Genomic DNA, 20,539 nt, shown 5'->3' with positions numbered 1-20,539 from the left:
GTGGTGTCTAAAGCAGCATTGGATTTATCCCACTGCCAGAAGCATTGGAATAACGTACGGCACATTCTAACCTGTTCCTTACGGGATCTGTGAAGTAAGAGAGCCCAATTATTTATATCACCGAACGTATACCGTATTTTTTTTAATCTCCTTGAATGCATAAAAATAGCAACTTTTATATTCCACACTTGTCGCCTTGATTAAATCTGATTTTTCTGCTTGATAAGTTAACAATATATAAATTTTTATTCGCTCTAAAATAATTCTAACAAAAACTTTCTCTCGTGAAGTTAAAAGAATAGTGATAGAGCAATTTTAAGACGGCACAAGGCTATGTTATATTGCGAAGAACCTCATAAGTCTATTGTTAGCCGAATCAAGAAGTTTAGACTCTCTGGCGAATTTGAACCAGAGACCATGCCAGGAAGACTCAAAAAAACACCCCCAGAATGTCCAGATTATTGCTGCGAATCTCAAAAGAAAATTTATTATTTTTGTGATCTAAAATTTTATCGAACTTATGATAGAAGAAATGGGTGCGGTAAATATTAGTTCGACTACAGTAAGACGAAAATTGCTTCATGCCAATTATCTGCACGTCATCTTGCCAAGAAACCTTTGCTTTTAAAAAAGAATGTAAAGGCCCGATTTCAATTTCTACACGCGCATGTTTACTAATCTGTTGATGATTGGAAAAAGTGGTTTTTAGCGATTAATCTATATACAATTCATCTAATAATGATGGAATAGGTGAGAAGACCTAGTGGAAAAAGACCGAATAAAATATACTCGCACATTTGCCCTACCGTGAAATATGGAGGAAAAAACATTATGGTGTGAGGCTACTTCTCTTCTTTTGGAATGTGTCCTCTTGTTTCAATAACTGGAAATATAGATCGTTTCATATAAGTGATGCCACTGGCAGCCATATTTCAACACGATGACGATCCAACCTTGTTGAAGAATGGATTACTAATGAAAATACATATTAAGTATAATGGCCTGGCCTCCTCAGTCTCCGGATTTATATCCAATTGAGAAGCTATGGCATTATATTGACACCAAAATTAAATCGGAAGCTAACAGTAATACTGATGTATCCTTTGCCGGTATCGAATCTGCTTGGAACGAATTAAATGGAGACTACATTAGAAAATTGATTGATTCCGTGCCCAAAAGATGTAGATGTCATTAAAGAAAAAAATGTATTATACGAGATATTAATTGTGTTACCTTTTCTTCATATATTTTGCATATTTTAGAATCATCAATTTTGGCTGTTATCGTTTTGCGCAATTCTTTAATAAAAATCGCTTGTTAAGTTTATTATTACAATTTAGATGGACATTTTTTACTATCACATTTTCTAAATGAGAGTAGATATCTCAAATCAGACATATTATTTTTGTTCTAAATTTATGTTCCTAAACGTACATCCAAAAGTATCACTTGTTACTTTTTTACACAATATCGAATTTGTAATAAAGAGTTTACTTAGTTGAATGTCCAAATGCGCCCTTGTTAACTCAACTGCTTCCACTTCTTGCTCAGCGCATGCGCTGAAAGCAGCGAAAGCAACAAATTTGTTTCCTTTAGCTTCAGCAAACTAAAGGGTGCAACTGCTAAATGACAAAAGTAGGCGTTTTTGGGCATGGCTAAAGTCGTGGCAAAAGTCATGGTCAAAAAAAAAAAAATCATGGTTAAATTTTGGAAAAATACAACACCCCGTATTACACCATCACAGTCAAATTAGAACATGATGCCGTTGACTTGGTTTATATCCGCATTTCCCGGTTCAAATGCAACTTTACCCCTTAAATCCCATTCGACTAAGGTTTCCTTCAACCCGCTCGCATCAAATTCACTTGCCATTTAGCAGTTTCCTGTGTAAAATCCCCAAACCTAAACGCGAGTTTAAGATAATTTGCGTCTGGGCTACATAAGTAATTTGCTTAACTATAGAAAATTACGAAAAGGAAATTGCTCAATTCTAAGAGCTGAATGGGCATAATAACCGGCTGAAATGTAGCTCACTAGACCATCAGTGTGTTACGTAAGATCTTCCAATTAGGTAGACATCATTATAAGTTGTGCGAGGAATCTCCTTGTCTTTGAACTTTACCCTTCCAGAAGGGCCCTGCTGCGTCTCCACAATGGTCCAGTATTGATCGTCTGTTTGAAGCGCGTATTCGCCCAAATACGTGTTCCCGTTTCTTCCTGTGGGAATCTACGTCGTCCAACAAGGTGTGCACGTGGACGAGTGTTAAGTCTTAAAAATGGATAACGAAAAGAAGCAAGACGAGGAAATAACCCTTAAACCGAAAATGACGTTGCTGAATGGGATTACGGTGATTGTGGGAAGTATCATAGGTTCGGGGATTTTTGTCTCCCCTTCGGGGGTGCTGAAAAATACCGGTAGTGTTAACGTTTCGTTGTTAGTTTGGACGATTTCTGGGATTTTTTCAATGGTAAGTTTCAATTCCGCTTCTAGAAGTTCATTGTAATTTTTTCGCTTCTTGGATCGAAACGGTTTTTGGAGGTACTTCCTTTCATGGGAATTTACTTACGAGAGGTTTCGCTTGGTTTAGGCACTCATTCACTGACAAATGCCCTCCTTAGAATCACTTAGAAACGTTCGATTTTTCGCCAATTGTATCAATCTATTACTGAATAAAGTGTTCTCAGCTTTGATAAAAGCAGTATTTTTATCATATAAGGTGCGTCCAAAAAGTATAGGACCACCCTTAATTTTTTTCATAAGGTTAATAGAACGAATTTTTAACAAATGTTATTTATTTGAACGGGCTTGAAACCAACGAATATGCCCAAATAATTGATAGATTTTGGATTATTTTATAATTTAAATTTTTTATAACGGCAAAATGAAAAATTCCCGTCCAAAAATTTGAGACCACGTAAATTTTTGATTAAAACACCTTCACGATCGTATGGTTTCCCTTTTCCTATGTATGACATTTACAACACGGCCCTTCATACTTTCGATTTCTCCTTGAAGAATTTCATGCCATACCACTCTTCAGCAATTTTTTTCTTCAAGTTCTCAATGCTGGCGCCGTCCCTGATCTTAAACCTTGAAAGTTAAATATTCTCATAAATTCTCCATTGGGTTTAGATCTGGACTCTTTGTGGGACATTACATCATATGGATGTGGTCGGAAAACCATAGTTTTGTTATACGAGTCATATGAATTAGAGCATTATCCGGCTGGAAAATGTAATTGCCAAAAAGTCACCAACGGGCAAAAGGTTGTCTTTATACTGATGCATAAATTTGGGTTTCATTTTACTTCATTAAAAAACGATATTGTCGAACCATTGAAAGAAAACCCTACCTAAGTCATAACCGAACCTTCACTGCGTTGGCGCTGGGAAAAGAATAGTTCTTTTCTTTTTAAGTTGTGCCAGTAGTAAATCCAATCATCTGGTCCATTCAGATTGAACTATTTTCGTCTAAAAAATCACTGAAAGCCACTCCTCGGACTAAGACGTGACTCGTTTCGTAAAAGCCACCTTCGTATTTTTATGGCGCTCAGTAAGGGATGGGTTTCTTCGTTTTTTTCTCGCAAGTTACGAGACCTTCATGTTTAATTAAGTGACATCTGCGTAGGTGGTTTCCGCAAGCTTTTGCTCGAAAAATGGTCGAGAATAAATGTCTTTTTAGGAATTATTTAATTCACGATTTACCCCAAAGCGAAATTTTGTAAGAAATATACCAATGCAGGTTTTATGTGATAAAACATGAAAGTCGAGGGGTATATAAACTAAATAATTTGTTTCCGCTGCGTTTGAATATAGGCCTTTGTTTTTGGAACTCAACCATGGGGACCTCAGCCACTCTAAAAGAAATTAGGTCGGTTGAGGTAGGAAAAACTTGAGTAATTTGAAGTTCAAAAAAGCTTTTCCAAAATTTGAAATATTTCGATAACTTTTGGAGGTATTAAAAAAACAAAATTTTGGAAAAACGTTTTTATTTTTCCTCAGTTATTTGGCGAAATTATTCAAAATAATTGACACTCCATCGTTGCAACTTTTCCTCTTCTACAATGTGGCGATTTCATATTTGAAATCTGACGTTTCGATTTTTGACAACCATCATTAACTTTGTTTTTTCTAATGGGCGCCATTTTGAATTTTCATATTTCTGAATTCAGCTTTTCTTTTTATTACGATGATGCATCATATGTTACGGTTCAGTCATGCAGTTTGGTGCAAAGAGAGAAAATCCTGTTTTTGATATTTGCTATAAAACTTACCAGGGTCGCATTGAGAAAAAAAATGATGATACAATGAAACCAAGTCTCTTATATGTATGTTTTCCTCTTCTTCAACGTGGCGATGTTATAATTGAAGTCCGACGTTTCGATTTTCGACAACCATCATCAACTTTGTTTTTCCGTACAGTATCCATCTCAAATTTTCACATTTTTGAACTGAGATTTTTTTCAATTAGAATCTAGTTCTACATGAATATCATCATATAGTCCCACCAACTCTTGTAGAAACTCTTAATTTCTTTGCACTGGGTCCGTGGGTTGACTTTTGCCGGCCTGAACTTCTTTTATATTTTTAGTATTCCATAAATTTTAGGTTTAATTTACCTCATTTAAACAGGGTGCTAAACTTCCACTATACAGCCCAACCAACAAAGAGTGCAAACTTTTGAAAACCACCGAAATCTTGCGTGCGGCCAAAATTCTAAAGTTTATTAAGCAATTAAGCTGAATTAATGGATGATTTAAGCTTTTATTGATTTATTTTCCAAAAAACATGTCAATGTAAATTATTATGAAATACAGCTCTATACCAATGATTTTGTACTGAATTAGCTTATATGTAGATGCATACAGGGTAATAAAAATATATATATTTTTTGAAAATATGCCGGAAATTTCTTGCTGACCTGAACTAACCTGACTTAACTCTTTTGCTTCTCAAACGAACAGGTATTGACACCCGAAATATTTTCCCATAATTTCCGTTCTTTATTCTCTAGGTGGGGGCTTACTGCTATGCCGAATTGGGAACAATGATTAGGAAAAGTGGAGCCGATTACGCCTACATCATGGAAACTTTCGGCCCTATCTTGGCTTTCATGAGACTCTGGATCGAGTGCATGATAGTCAGACCCTGTTCCCAAGCCATCGTGGCCCTAACTTTTAGTCAGTATGTCATGAAGCCCATGTTCGTAGACTGCGAGCCACCAGACAATGCTGCGAGGCTGCTGGCAGTCTGCTGTATTTGTAAGTCTTAAAGTGGGTGATGATTTATTTAAGCTGAGTTGTTGAATCACGACTCAAGCTCGATTTTCCTGAACCTGATCCTCACGTGTCAGGAATACCCATAAGAAATTTATTTGTTAGATTACTGGAACTGGAACAGCAATGCGTTTCTTATGGACATGAGAATTAACGAATGGTGGGTTTAGACGAACAGAACTTGAGTCATAATTGAACAACTGAGCCTTAAGAACATCTATAGACTTAGTACGCAGTCTTATGTTACAAATTCCTGATTTAATTGAGCTTAAGTAATTAGGTGCTTTTTTAAAGGTATCCTGACATTCGTCAACTGCTACGATGTTAGATGGGCCACCAGGGTGCAAGATGTGTTTACTTATGCTAAATTAGTAGCACTGTTTATTATTATTGCAGCAGGGATTTACCAGTTATATAAAGGTACTTTATCTGTTTCTTGCGAACATCACTGAACATAAATACGTTCTATACCTTTGAGGTACAATGTTAATTTCTTTGGACAATAACGTCCCACACACCAGTAGAGGTTGTTGGAGAGATGGAATTACACACTACAGGATGATCCAAAAATATACCGACGAATTTTACAGGATAGTGGGGGACATTAACATAAACTTGTTTTCTTTAATAAACATGCGGCCGCAAAACAAAAAATACGTTAATTTCTCATTTCAAGAACTTACCGATAAGCACCGATCGATTGGAAGAGGAGGTCCTGTAGCTTGGCCCGCGCGTTCTCCTGATCTCAACACCCTGGACTTTTCCTTATCTCAAATTACTGGTCTATGAAACGCCTATTCGTAACGAGGAAGATCTCTCATCAGGAATAATGGCCAGTTGCACATATCTAGAAGCTATTCCAGGAATGTTCTATAAGGTCCGCGAGTCAATGAACCGACGGTACAAGCTTCGTATTGAAGCGAATGGTCAACATTTTGAACAATTTCTGTAAGTCATCGTTTATTTATCAATAAAACAACGTTTAACACGAACAAAAAGTGATTATAAAGACCAAAACTGTATTGCCTTTTTTTGCTCAAACGACTCATTTGCGGGCATGTGTTTGTTCAAGAACAGAAGTTTATATTGATGTCTCCTATTACCCTTTAAAGTTTGTCGGTATATTTTTGAGACACGTTGTACTCTCAGCTAAAACTAACTGAGAATAATATTTACTGAATGATGGCATGACTCATATCAACAAAACTCTCATTCCTCAGCCATCGAGAAGAGGAACTTTTACAAAATTTAATTATTAACCTTTCATTCGTTTTGATTCAAATCAATTCAGATTAGTTTAGGTCACCAATTCTCACGAGAAATATTGCTTGGGGCGGTTTTCGGAGTGGACAACAGGATGAAGAGAAGAAACAAGAACGAATAACACCTTATTACCAACGGTCTGGTGTGCGTAAATGAGTATTTCCCTAGCCTCTATAAAAAAAGATTCCTAATCCAAGACTTATAGTTACGGTAAGAATACCTTCTATAGACATGGCAATGGCAGAGAGAACGGCATCTACAAACCAGGCAGAAAGTACAGAACATAGGTCAAGCAGAATCTATCCAGGAAATGGCAGATGCGCTGGGAACAATACAACGATACTGTCTTCATAAAGTGTTGAAAAATGGGCAATTACTGGTCACAGGGTGTTCTGCAGCTACTTCGAAAATCAACGAGTGAGAAAATGATAGGTGCTAATATTATGACCTCATAGACTTACCGGCGTACATCCTCTTTGTCTACTATGGCCCCCGAGGAATCCAGACTTGAACTCGATAAAACATGAATGGGATATTCTGGGCCGACATCTTCGTTGTAATCATTCTAAGTTTCAATCCATAAATGACTTAGAACAAGCACTTTATGACGAGTGGGACCAAATGCCCCAGAAAGAATTTGCTGTGTTGATCTGTAGCATGTCCAATTGCATGGACGCCGTGATTAGAGTTAGCGGAGGCATTACTACACATTACTAAATGTGTTGTTTTTTATTTAAAACATTTTTACGCGAAAAAAAATTTTTTTTTTGTTAGCAGATTTGTGGATTTTCTTTCCATTATTTTCTTATCGCATGAAAAATTTTAACTTCTCAAGATTCAATTTTATTAAACTTTCAACTAGTAACACTGTAAATATTTTTTTATGTTTTTTTTTCTGGAAAAATCTAAGTGTCTGGTTAATTTCATATTCCAGTATAGTTTTGACTGAAGGATGTAATTCCACTGCTCCTACATCTCCTATTGAAGTATTGGGGGCATTATTCACAAAACGTACAAGAAAGGGCCACTGAACATCTAATTGTTTTCTTTATTTTATCAGGTCAAACTTCTCATTTTTCCTTCGACAATACGAAATCAGAAGTCACGTCCTTGGCCTTGTCATTTTACTCAGGACTTTTTGCTTACAATGGATGGTAAGTTTTTTGTGCCTTAGATAGTTTTATGTGCATTGTGAGATTTTCTCTCCAGGAACTATCTTAATTTCATCATTGAGGAGCTAAAAGACCCTGTAAGGTACGAACATTTCTATATTCTTTCCAAAAACAGGACAATTAATTGATTGATTTTAGAAATCTTCCGTTGGCTATTGGCATATCATGCACATTAGTAACAGTTGTCTACGTCTTGACTAACGTAGCATTTTACACCACCCTTTCGCCTGAAGAAATTTTGGAATCTAAAGCCGTAGCTGTATCGTTTGCCAACAGGGTCTTCGGCCCTTTTGCCTTGTCCATTCCAGTATTCGTGGCATTATCAACATTCGGAGCCGTAAACGGAATCCTACTCACTTCTTCAAGGCAAGTATTCTACTGTGAGGCTCTAAATTGTCGCCCCCCCCCTCTCTGTCCCAGTTAACTTTTTAACAAATTATTATTTTTAAAAAAATTCAAAGGCAGCATTAAATAGAATAAAAAATATTATCTTTTGCCATTTTTAATTTTTTAATGTTGCTTATGTCATCGGTAGCATGAAATGGATGATTTTTTTAAATTGAAACATGGATTAAGTAACACCTCAAATTAAAGGTCTTTTAAAATTGCATTTAATGGTGTAATGCATTTCAAAATTGATCGATTCGTTTTTAAGAAAAATAGCTATAAATTTGGTAAAAAATGCAATACGAACTCAGTTAAACAGTGCATAAACAATGAAAAAACTTGTGTGTTGATAGCAAATTGGTTTGTTTTATTTTGTGTTCACAAACGGTTTTTGGTAAACAAAAAACGTTTTAATTAAAAAAATAATAAAAATAACCAAAGACTGTTTGTAACCATAAAATCGAAAACAAACCAATTCCCTATGAACAAACAAGTTTTTTCACTGTTTACGTACTGTTTAACTAGGTTTGTATTGAATTTTTTACCAAAATAGCTGTTTTCCTCAAAAACGAATTGATAGATTTTGAATCGCAATACGCCATTGAATTTAGTTTTGAAAGATCTTTAATTTAAAGTATCACGACCCACATTTTAATTTAAAAAAATCGCCCATTTTGCGCTACCGGCGACGTAAGTAATAATTAAAAAATAATATTTTTTGTCTTATTTAATGCTACTTTTGAATTAAAAAAAAAAAATAATTTGTTCAAAAGTTAACAAGGGGAGGGGACAATTTAGAGCCGCACTGTATAACATGTCATGAGAATCGCACAGCAAAGTATAATTTTTCAGGCTCTTCTATGCTGGAGCTTGCGAAGGACAAATGCCGGAAATCCTCACAATGATTCAGGCTCAAAGATTAACTCCCGCACCTTCCGTCTTGGCAATGGTTGGTATACAACCTCGTTAAAAGGTTTTTTTTTATTGTTTCATTGGCGGTTTGCAATCGGCAAAATGCAGACGATTGAAACAATTGAAAGACATATTTTTCAAAAATAAATTAATCAGTCAATAAAATCATTCAAATATGAAGTAAATAATATAAAATTTACATAACGGAAATTTGTGAGAAAATCTGCCATTGCACTAGTTGCAATCGATTATAGCAGGTAGATAGAGGATGAAATTCACCAGAAATGGCACACAATAAAGTAGCCAATTTGAAAAAATGATGTAAAAATTGATATTTTATTTTAAAATTTGACTACCCTGTATCTAATATCATTTTCAGATTTCTTGCAGATCACTCAGTAACTAAATAGTTTACGTTCTGTTAAAACTTGATAAGCTACAGGTCATGATGTGACCCTGTGTCTGAAAAACCAAAAGAATTATGCGTTTTTTCTAGGAATATAGAGTGCATAGAAGCGGCTAATTTGAAATATTTTTTACGGAAATGTCTCTCTCTCTGTCGCTCCATGTCTTTTCAAGATATCGGCGCTCGAAATTTGAAAAGTGGCAAAAGTGAGGAAATCCACCTTTTGGAAATTTTAGAAAAAAAATTTCAAGAATTTCAATATTCCGTTTTTCGGCTTAATGGAGTGATATGGGTTCCACATTGATCCTGAACATCTCAATTGAATTCATGGAGCCTTGAAAAAACATTTTTAGAGACCGTCGTTACAACGTCTTCAAAATCGAAAAAATGGGTACTGATATGACCCCGTATCTGAGAAACCAAAAGAGATTTTACAAATCTGTTTGTACGGCAACATAGAGCGCATAGATGCGATTAATTTTAGCTATTTTAAGGCAATTGCTCCACGTGTTGCCGAGATACCGGCGTTCGAAGTCAGTTTTTTATGCGGTTCCGAAATCAGCGATATTTCAACTTTTCAGTTTTTTAGAGCTCTTTTTCGCGTGTATTAGTGAAGTAACCAGCCTCAACACCTTTATATATCCACCTTACATCATTCCTCAAGTACACTGCGTGACATAGAAAAGAGAACACCCCGTAAAAATGGTTTAATTTAAATAATTTTTGGTATGCATGTTTGTTTATATGTATAGCAGAAACGATCTAAATTTCACTCATATTTATCTACGTATTAACGAGTTATTCGGAATTTTAGGTTTTTTTTAAATATAAAAATTGCAATAAAATATCAACAATACAACTGGAAAATAACATTTATTGGAGTGTAGTGTGCTTAGAAACTGCGTAGAGATATGCCTAGAACCAGAATAGAGCGAAATTTTCATCAATTGAGCGAGTTTGAGAGGGGTCGAATAGTGGGTCTACGAGAGGCTGGTCTGTCATTTAGGGAAATCGCCACTAGATTGAACCGTAGTGTAAACACTATAGTGAGATGCTGTCAGGGATGGTTCGAAGAAGGGCAAACAGGCAGAAGAACAGGTACTGGACGACCTCGAAGAACTACAGAACGCCAAGATCGCCGACTCCGAATTATGGCCCTAAGAGATAGGTTCGTCTCGTCGAGGACGCTGGCGGATCAGTGGTTCGCTGAGTATGGAAGGCCCATTGGGATACGAACCATTTATCGCCGCATAAGAAGTTTTGGATTGATTTCCTACCGTCCCTATCTCGTGTTACCCCTCACCTTAAATCATCGTCAAAATCGACTACAGTGGTGCCAAGAACGGATACATTGGACTCTGGAATGGGATAATATCGTGTTTAGTGACGAATCCAGATTCTGTTTCGGTATGCATGATGGTCGGGCAAGAATACGAAGGAGACGGGGTGAAACATGGGATCCTCAGTTTGTAATACAGAGGCATGTCCATCAGACTGTTGGGGTAATGGTTTGGGGTGCCATTGCATATGGTAGCAGGTCACCTTTAGTTTTCGTCAGAAGCAGTATGACAGCCCAGCGATACATCCAAGAAGTCCTGGAACCTCATCTTGTGCCTTATCTGGAAACTCTTGTTGATCCAGTTTTCCAACAAGACAATGCACGACCACATGTGGCTAGAGTGACTATGGACTTCTTCCAACAAAATGCAGTCAATTTGCTACCTTGGTCACCTCGATCTCCAGACCTCTCACCGATCGAACATGTATGGGATATTATAGGTAGAAGGTTGCATAATTTACCCCATCCCCCGCAAACCCTAGCGATGTTGTGTCATGCTGTCCAGTTAGCCTGGAATGAGATCCCCCAAGAGGACATCAATCACCTCATTAGATCCATGCCTAGACGTGTACAGGAATGTATAAGACACCGCGGAGGACCGACAAATTATTAAATTTTTTTTAGTTTTTAACAATTAAATTTGTTCAACTTTTTAATGAAGTATTTGTTTTGGTGTAAACAACATGCATACCAAAAATTATTTAAATCAAATCATTTTTACGGGGTGTTCTCTTTTCTATGTCACGCAGTATATTTAATAATATATTTTTATTTTTTTTAACATAACGCGACTCTAAATGATCATGGAAAATTTTTAAAAGTTTAGATAAAAAGGCGGCGAGACTTATTTAGAACTTCATGCCTGATGAAAGTGCAGTAATAAAGTTTCATTTTATTTACGTTCCAGGCGCTACTATCCATGCTCTATCTAACAGTATCAGACATCGATGCCCTAATTAATTACGTTGGATTTGCTACATGGGTGAGGACTTATTCATCAAAGTACTAAGCAACTTTACCTAGAAGATAAATTCCATATAAAGGTTGCAAATGTCCTATAATTTCGTCCTAAAAGTATAGTGGTAATCTTGGTAAAGTTAGCTGGACCTTGATAGCGATATTTCTTACATTTGAAGTCAATCTTAGCTTGAAAGAGAATTTATTGCGGTTGAGCCAGTGAGAAACGCTAGTTGTAGACAGTGTGGAACAACCAAATAGAATAAAATCCACATCTGCATATTTCGACATACATATGTGAAAAAATATCGAAAAATGTTAATTCTAGATTCAGAAATTACATCGTGCAATGTATTATAAAAATTTCAACCCCTTTTAGGTGAGAGTCGCCACCCCCAAATTTCTAAATTGGAAGTATGGGTTTGTGGTACCTTGTTTGAAAGATCTTTTCATTCTCCAATCAAAATTGTTATGGTTTTAAACTTTATTGCAAAGAATAATAGGAAAAATCATGTAATTGACGAAATTCTTTATAACAAACTAAAAACTCAATAATTAATACTTTTTCGTTATTGGTGATGTAATAAAATAACAAAACAAATTAATCTCAATGTAATATAAAATACTCAAAATGCATGCCTTGAATCTTTTGCAATATCCTAATCGTAAACATACATTTCTTACTAATGTTAATCAACATTTAAACATATACTTTCTTCTTAAGCCAACAACCAAAATTGAGTGGTTTAGTGTTGTACAACATACTCTTCAGATATCCCCCCAAGGAATCTAAAGGAGTAAAATCGGATAATCGTGCTGGCCATCCAAGCGATTTTCGTTTCCCTATCCACCTATTTGGAAAAGTTAAGTTGGAGTACTTATGGGTTTGCTTGATCAGGATATAAGATTGCTAAAGTTGATACATTATTTGGACTAATGCTAAATAACTATCTCCATTCAAATTTGTATCAATGAAAAAATGACTTATGATATGGTCTTCAATTATTCCTGCCCAAACATTAATCTTTGCGGGGTTTTGTGTATGTAATTCTCTCATCCAATGAGGATTGTCTTCAGGTCAAAAATAACAGTTTTGATAATTAACATAGCCATGAAGTATACCATAAATGTGGACTCATCAGAAAACATAGCATTTTCTTGTTGGATAACATAGTTAATCTAACCTTTGCATCATTTATTCCCAAAATACCTTCTATCAAAATTAATTTCATGAAGTTCCTGAGTTGGTATCATTTCATGACGATGCATTTTATTTTCTTTCAATATGCGAAAAGTCGAGATATAACTAATATTGGATTATAAAAATGATTGTCGACTAGAATCTTGGAGGTGTTCTACAAAATCAAACATTTTCTACAAAAACATGCATTATCAGTAACGAAATGGTATTAGTTATTAAGTTTTTTCTTTGTCGTCGAAAATTTCGTCAATTAATTTTTTTTTTCTAATATCCTCTGCAATAAAGTTTATAACCATATCATTTTTGAATATAGAATGAAGAGATCTTTCAAATAAGGTATCATAAACCTATACTTCCAATTTAATAATTTGGAGATTGTCACGTCACCCAGGGAGGGGTTGAATTGAGGGATGAAATTTTTACGTTGCAGGATGAAATTTCAAAATGCAAATATCGACATTTTTCGATATTTTTTCACATATGTCGAAAATCGTAGACATTAAATTGATTCCAACTGGCTGTTCCACACTGTATACAGGTTAATCCACGTAACCAGTTCATTAAAACATTTTTGACTTCCCACTATCGTAGCCCAATGAAATTTGGTTTCAGTCTAAAATTGACCATTTTGAATCCAAGAAAAATATCTTCAAAATGGCGTCAGTTCCGGTTGAACCGGAAGTAGATTCTGGCCAGAAACCAAATTTGATTGGGCTGTGATAGTGGGAAATCAAACATTTTCTAATAAACGGATTGCGTTGTTGATCCTGTATAAATGTATTCGTTAATTAAGAAATTTTCGACTGATTTATTAATTAATATTAAATTTTCTTAGCTAAGCATTGGTGTGTCCGTTCTCTGTCTTCCCTGGTTGCGCTGGAAACAACCAAACCTGGAACGACCAATTAAAGTGAACCTCTTCTGGCCCGTGGCGTATATCCTAGCTACCATCTTCGTCACCGTGGTCCCAATGGTTGCCAGCCCATACGAAACTGGCATGGGAGTATTAATGATACTCTCTTCAGTTCCTGTGTACTACTTGTGTGTCGCATGGACTACGAAACCAGTCTATTTTCAAAGTGCTTTATGTTCTATGACTATGTTTCTACAGAAGTTGTTGGTCGTGGTTGGCAAATCCAGAAAATCAGATGTCTAATGTACCGAGTGAGTTCTTTTGGCAGGGAATTTAATCGTTCTTAGTAGCATTTTTACATACCTCGATGGTTGAAAAGTCCGCAATTGCATCAGTTATGTTATGGCCAAATACAGGAAATGCATTATATATTACAGTCATTTTAGGTTTGGGTCAAATGAGATAGTTTTGATATGTAAATTTTTAAATAAATATTATTTTTCTCCAGTTGGCAGGAAAAGCGAGCTTTTAGTGACATAAAATTGGATGTAAAGTGTCATTTTTCATTCTTAGGCAGTAAAGTCTTTCAATCACTGGAAATTTGATTGATACGCGACAACAAAGGCTTTTTACTGCCTAGGCAGTAAAAATAAAAAATCCAAATGGATGTAAAAAAATACTCAAAAATAAAATGAAAAATGTATTTAACCGATGGGTACCGATCAGAGAAGGAATCTTGAGTTTTACTGAGCGAAAAGGTAGATTTTTTGCCTTAGCTTCCTTTACAGCCTCGTCTTCAACTGGGTTATAAATATGCAGCGGCAATAAATTTACCATTTTTTCCTTGGGAAAAAAGTAATTATTTCCCAGCATTCTTCCATGATGTGCTTGTTTTGAGGGGGTTAAAAGAAAAACGAGTAAAATTACATGTGCTTCCAAATTTGTGATTTCAGGCACGAGAAAGTGAGCTTTTGCGTCATTTTACCCGGCACGAAAAGTAATATTAAACACATTTAATGTAATTTCACTCATTTTTGTCGAAAAGTGGAATTTACGCGCATTGCAGTTAACCCTCCCAATAGCCTCGTCGGTTTGTGTAAACTTGATATACATGTTATACAGGGTGTTCTAATATTGGGTAGCCAAACTCAAATTTTCAATTTTAAAAAATTTTACGTTTCAGTCCCTTTAGTTTTTGAGACATCCAGTTTTGTTTCTTTGGAATTTACGTGACTACGATTTACAATTCGTCGTCAAAATCTACAGGGTTATAATTTTTCAATGGTTAGCGACCTTTTTACCACTCGAAGATTTTAAAATGTCACTTATCGTCCGTTTTCCAAACCTTGAAGCTTCCTATTATTTTAGAAAAAAATCAATTATTTTACTATTTATTTTCAAAAACGTCCAAGAATGCCCACGAGTCTCCTGTGAGAAATGCGTATATTCCATACGTTGCCATTTGAATAAATAATAAATTATGGTACAAATAGGTTGGTCTTTTTCACGCATTCCTTAATATTTTTGCAAATAAATGGAAAATTGTTGCGGAAAAGATTCATGGTGAACAATAAAAATTGAAGAACTTTCAGATAAGAGACGGGACGGTCAGCAGCTTGCAACACAAGCTTGGAGTGGCTAAAGAAATGCTGCCCGTCAGAAAAGTCCAGCCCCCTGTAGATTTTGACAACATTTTTTGAATTGTGAATTGCAGTCATGAAAATTCTAAAAAACAGTGAACGTACAAAATTTAAAAAAGTTGATATCTCAAGAACTGAAAGGCTCGTAAAGTGAAATTTGAAATAATCTGAAAATTTTAACATCTTGTGTTTTGGCAACGAATTAGTTTTAGAATATAGTTTATGTAGCATATTTTTTTACGTTTAGTTTCGCTTTCCTAATTTCCAGACACCCTGTATACACATCCACACATGCGTACATACTTAAATTCGATGTAATCTTGTTGTGCAAAGCTGGGAACGATCAGAAAACGCCGTTTTGTGTAGTTGCAGGACCTACCACTACCTACATCATAGCATTACACTCATGGGTTTATGGGTCATGGGTCGACGATAAGCGACACTACTTCTCATACTTTGCGATGCTCAGCGAACTTTATTTAATCATAAGATCCGCAATAAATAACATGCGAATTGCTTAAACAATGGTTTGAACTATTTTGCCTTGTATTGTGTAGATATTTCACTACAGCGTCTAAACTAACCAATCTACGAAGCACCGTCCTCGTATATAGAGTGTCTCTAAAAAGTCTGTACAAAATTCCACCACAAATTTATCACCCAGTATAAAATTTATTTATGAATAAATTTGTATTTTCCTATATATTTTGTGAAAAAAAGGTATCTTAGTACAAATCCCTACGGACATTCCTTCTTGGAATATTTAAAGTTAAAACTTCGCTGTGGATCTTGAAAAATAACTTTAAAGTACATACGTATTTATTCGTCCAGTTCCAACGAAAAAAACAAAACTTAAAAACATGTTACAAACTATTTAAAAACGTAAATTTAATTGTGTAAAAAATTACGCTTTTAGTACATGTTCGAAGTAACCTCCGTTAACCTGTATTCAAAGATTAATCCGACGTAAAAAGTTAAAATATACTCTATTCATCAACTCCTCATCGTTCTTTAAATTGTTTACTTAATTTTGAATTAATCACTATAATTCTTCATATTTATGACCATGGAGTATACCATAATTTTTAAAGATCCCCATAAAGAATAATCCATAGAAGTTAAATCCAGTGATTGCGGTGGCTTGGTTACCGGAGCATCATTCCTTCGCCCGATCCATCTGCGTAGGTACTATTAATGTAAATGATTGCGGACATGTATAGTGAAATGTGGTACTAATGCGAGACGTATCATTGAGATCTCGGAAACTATAAGAGATACGAGGTCGTTATTGGGGCAAAGTTGCACAATTGACAAAAATTCAGCAACCTTGTATCTCTTATAGTTTCCGCGATACCAATGCCTTGAATGTGAACCATCTTGTACACCCCAACACTATCGCCGCTTTTTATTTAATAAAATCCATAAACTAATAACATGTCTGTTGTTTCTATATTTGTGTATGTTTCGGCCATTTTAGAAATTAAAAGGGCACAAAACTTTGAAATTTATCACCAAGTTTGAAGAACCTTTAATGTCAAAAATACCTATACTCAATAGGGTTGAGTAGGTACAATTTCATTCAAGCAAAATAAAAAATAAAACATTGATATAGTCAAATAAAAACATGAAGATTTAGAAAAATTGATAAGAATTGAAGATTAATTGAATGTTTTGACTTTTTTAGTTTCACCTGTACCAAGAAATATGTACTTTAAAGTTAAATAAATTTTATACCGGGTGATAAAAAATTATGCCTCTTTAAAGAGAGTTCACCTAACGCTGACAGCGTGCGTTATAATGTGTATCAGAAATGTAAACGGATTCTGATTTCTTGTCGCTAAAAATCCCCCGATGGCATATTTTGCTCAGGTAGTAACATTACAAACGAACTAATTTTTTTTTCCTTTTTTTAATTTAAACTTTAACATCCTGCATTTTGAAACTCGTCCACTTTTGGGCTAAAGTAAATCGAGTTAAACCACCACGTTTTCACCTCAGAAATCAGTGGTAGAATTTTGTACAGGTCTTTTAGAAACACCCTGTATTTTCGTCGGCTGGAACTGCGATATTAGCGAGATATTTTCAGCACGACGTCGAATTGTCTACAGTGCTTTAGTCATCGGTGAATTCCCGGGAATGTCCTTGTAAGCTTATACCGGTGCATGTTTAAAAGTAGTCATATCCTATCTTGCTCAGATGCAATACGTAAAATACTAATAATAATAAACTATTAAATTTGGGGAAATTGTATGTGTGTCACTGGTTTTCCCCTAAAGTAAGGGAAATCTCAAGTTGATAGGCTGGTCTTGGTGACAGTAAGTATTTCTGACAATAATATTTTTTAGTTTGTATTCCACAACTACTTTATGTCAAGGTTTTAAGCCCATTTTAGAATGAGTGGAAGGGTTTGGTGTGTCGAAAGATAGTGGCTGTTTGCTGTTTTTTGCTATTTCTACTACCGACTCAATGACAATATTAAATGTGTACCTACAGCAGTCTGTAACTTTTAGCAGTATTAACATATGAAGTAGGGATATTTCCGATATATGAAAAATACTAATTTTAAGGTGCCCTTTTAACATTTTATCATACTATTGTCACCTGCAATTTTGGCTGTTTTAGACAGTTTAATAACATTGTACCTTTAACCTTAACATAATAATAGTGTATTATGCACTAAGGTTGTGAAATGCATTATTTTGACTGAAAGTCAGGTTTAAATCCGAAATAGCTCAGCGCTGAGGCCTAACGATCATAAATAGTTCACAATCCTGGTGTATAGAAGGTTTTTTGACTTTATACAAGGAGTTCTGGGTTATTTGAAGAGATACGAGGTCGGTTATATGAGGAGAAGATGTAGCTTGGAGTTTAACAATGTGTTGTTTTGAAATTGAGAAAATTCCGGCTTGTTCCGAAAATAACAGAAAAAATCGCTCACCAACTTATATTTTTTACGTACGGTTCTGGATTTAAAAAATTGGATTTTAAGCATTCATTTTTTCTTGCCCTAGTCACCATCACCTAAAGCACAAAAAATTCATGAAAATGAAAATTTACAAATCAAGTACAGTTTTGATTTCGTATCTACTACTGCTAATAAATAATCATACCAACATCTAATAGAAACTAATAACATGTTTAAGTTTCGTATATTACGGAGTTCACAATAAAAAGAATACTTAGAATCCGATATTTAATGTCAATTGTATGACAGATTGTCAGATTTAAACGTTGACAGAAACGCGAAATTTTAAATCTGACAATGTCGTCATCAAATTGTCATATCTAGAGGACAAAAAACTGCTTTGACATAGTGTCAATTACTTTTAATTAACTCATGAAATAGTCCAGGAAAAAATGGACGCTGTTTCAGAAAAAAATAGATTTTTCCCGATATTTTCGAAACTAGTTCGAATTTCCTAAATTTCAAATGACATTTCTTTAAATCCTAATTTAATTATCATCGCCACTCTTCAATTAATCGAGATTTATAGCGACTTTCTGCCAAGAGATTTGATAAAATGACAATAAACTCACTTAAATTATCCATAAATTAAATCCGAAACATGAAAACGCAACTCATCTTGAATCATAACATTAACGGTCACATTTCAATTTAGTGTTCATTACCATGGCAATCCCACACGAAACAACAATGGGAGTATAGCCGACTTTGCCATTAGCTTCCTAGGTAAATAATGAGTCATATACATACGTGCCAGTCGTTCTACATACTCAATAATGGTATTTTTTAAAGCTAGTAGTAGAAAAACTTAACTATGAGCGTACCTAACAGTTTTATTAGTCATACCCCTTTTATTCCAAAGCGTTATCTTCAACATCTATTAGTTATTAATTTACCATTAATAATCCCAGAGGACCAGAAATATACCACCTATAGGGTGATTTGTTGTGGAAAACAACAGCAGCATCATTAATGTATTAAAGGACATTATCTAACAAGTGCACATAAAGAATGGGCAATATGCCATGGACTGCTATGAATTACCCTGTAGATTTGTTGGTGAATTACCCTGTAAAATTTTGGATATCTGTTTATGATAGCGCTTGTTTAAAGATGATTTTTTTTAACGTTTATTGACATATCGATTTTAATTATTACTCGCAAGGTCACTAGGTATGAATGATAAGAGGATCTGAATGACTAAGTTGTTGTATTTTAAGCGAAAATGAATGTATTAAAGACTGCCATAGCATTCAACGTCGAGTTTTATTGTACCCGTTGATGTGGAGCCAAAAAATCTAATTTCGTTTTTATTATTTTTTTACAGCTTTTATTAGTCATTATTTATTTTTTTAGCATTTTCTTGCAAAAACTAACAGTACTTCCTTAAGGCACTTTTTCATCCACTTTTTTATTCATTCAATTTTTTTTAATAAAAAAAAACGAACCTTAATTTCTTTACCACATTGCATGAGCATTTAGAATAGCAGATGGTATTTAATTCCTCCATAAATGTGTGGTAACACCGAAAATTCTGAACATTCGAACACCTGAAAATTCATAACGGCTCATTAGGTAAAGAACTTTTACCACTGGTGTGCGAACAACAATAGTTGCTGGAGATCAGCTTGAATATGTTCAAAAGTATCTCAGGATTTCTTTATATCACGCATGCTTTGTAACCTAAATTTTAGGCACGCTGCAGCGTGCGTAAAACAGTCTTCACGATACACGTAAGGTCAATACAGTTGCTAGGGATACAATCTTAGAACGTTCAATTCCCGCATGTCTAAACACTTTGACAGATTTGTAACACTTTTCGATGCCTAAGAAAGTCAATTAGTTGTAACTCTGATGTATTAAAAAAAATGTATGATATTCGTGTATAAGAGCCCGGCAAAACATTTTGCTGCGCGTCATGTCTTGCAATGCGTTGAGGGCGTGCGTTAAAAGCACGCGTGCGCCTCTTATACACTTTAAAAATGTTATTAACGTGCCGTCAAACTGGAAAAAATCACTTAAGAAATTCATAAAATGTTGTTTTACGTCGCCTATGTCGCATTCCACTTATTGCATTAACTTTTGCGTTTTCCAGCCGGCCGTATCTTATGTGTTGGCTCGGGAGCAATTTTGCTAGTTTTTTATTTGCACAACTTTTCAATCAAATC

General features: G+C 35.0%; 2 protein-coding genes across 2 annotated transcripts in view; both read left to right on the top strand.

The window, feature by feature from the left end:
- LOC136411058 (uncharacterized) overlaps positions 1–20,539 on the top strand; it is a 138,450-nt gene that overhangs the window by 8,162 nt on the left and 109,749 nt on the right. The gene's annotated exons all lie outside the window — the stretch shown is intronic.
- Positions 1,852–14,327, top strand: LOC136410859 (large neutral amino acids transporter small subunit 1). Its single transcript, XM_066393215.1, has 9 exons — positions 1,852–2,468; positions 5,015–5,261; positions 5,571–5,696; positions 7,600–7,693; positions 7,749–7,793; positions 7,850–8,077; positions 8,951–9,047; positions 11,663–11,737; positions 13,749–14,327. The coding sequence occupies exons 1-9, from the start codon at positions 2,277–2,279 to the stop codon at positions 14,067–14,069; spliced, it is 1,425 nt and encodes a 474-aa protein (XP_066249312.1). The 5' UTR covers positions 1,852–2,276; the 3' UTR covers positions 14,070–14,327.

This window comes from Euwallacea similis, chromosome 9, assembly GCF_039881205.1.
Source record: "Euwallacea similis isolate ESF13 chromosome 9, ESF131.1, whole genome shotgun sequence".
Classification (NCBI taxonomy): domain Eukaryota; kingdom Metazoa; phylum Arthropoda; class Insecta; order Coleoptera; family Curculionidae; genus Euwallacea; species Euwallacea similis.
Note: the sequence above shows the minus strand (reverse complement) of the source record. Positions and strands in the feature narration are given on the sequence as shown.

Coding starts and splice junctions, on each gene's coding strand:
- LOC136410859 (XM_066393215.1), top strand. CDS start 2,277: ATGGATAACGAAAAGAAGCAAGACGAGGAAATAACCCTTAAACCGAAA. Junction 5,697..7,599: donor GATTTACCAGTTATATAAAG/GTACTTTATCTG, acceptor TTATTTTATCAG/GTCAAACTTCTCATTTTTCC. Junction 11,738..13,748: donor ACGTTGGATTTGCTACATGG/GTGAGGACTTAT, acceptor AAATTTTCTTAG/CTAAGCATTGGTGTGTCCGT.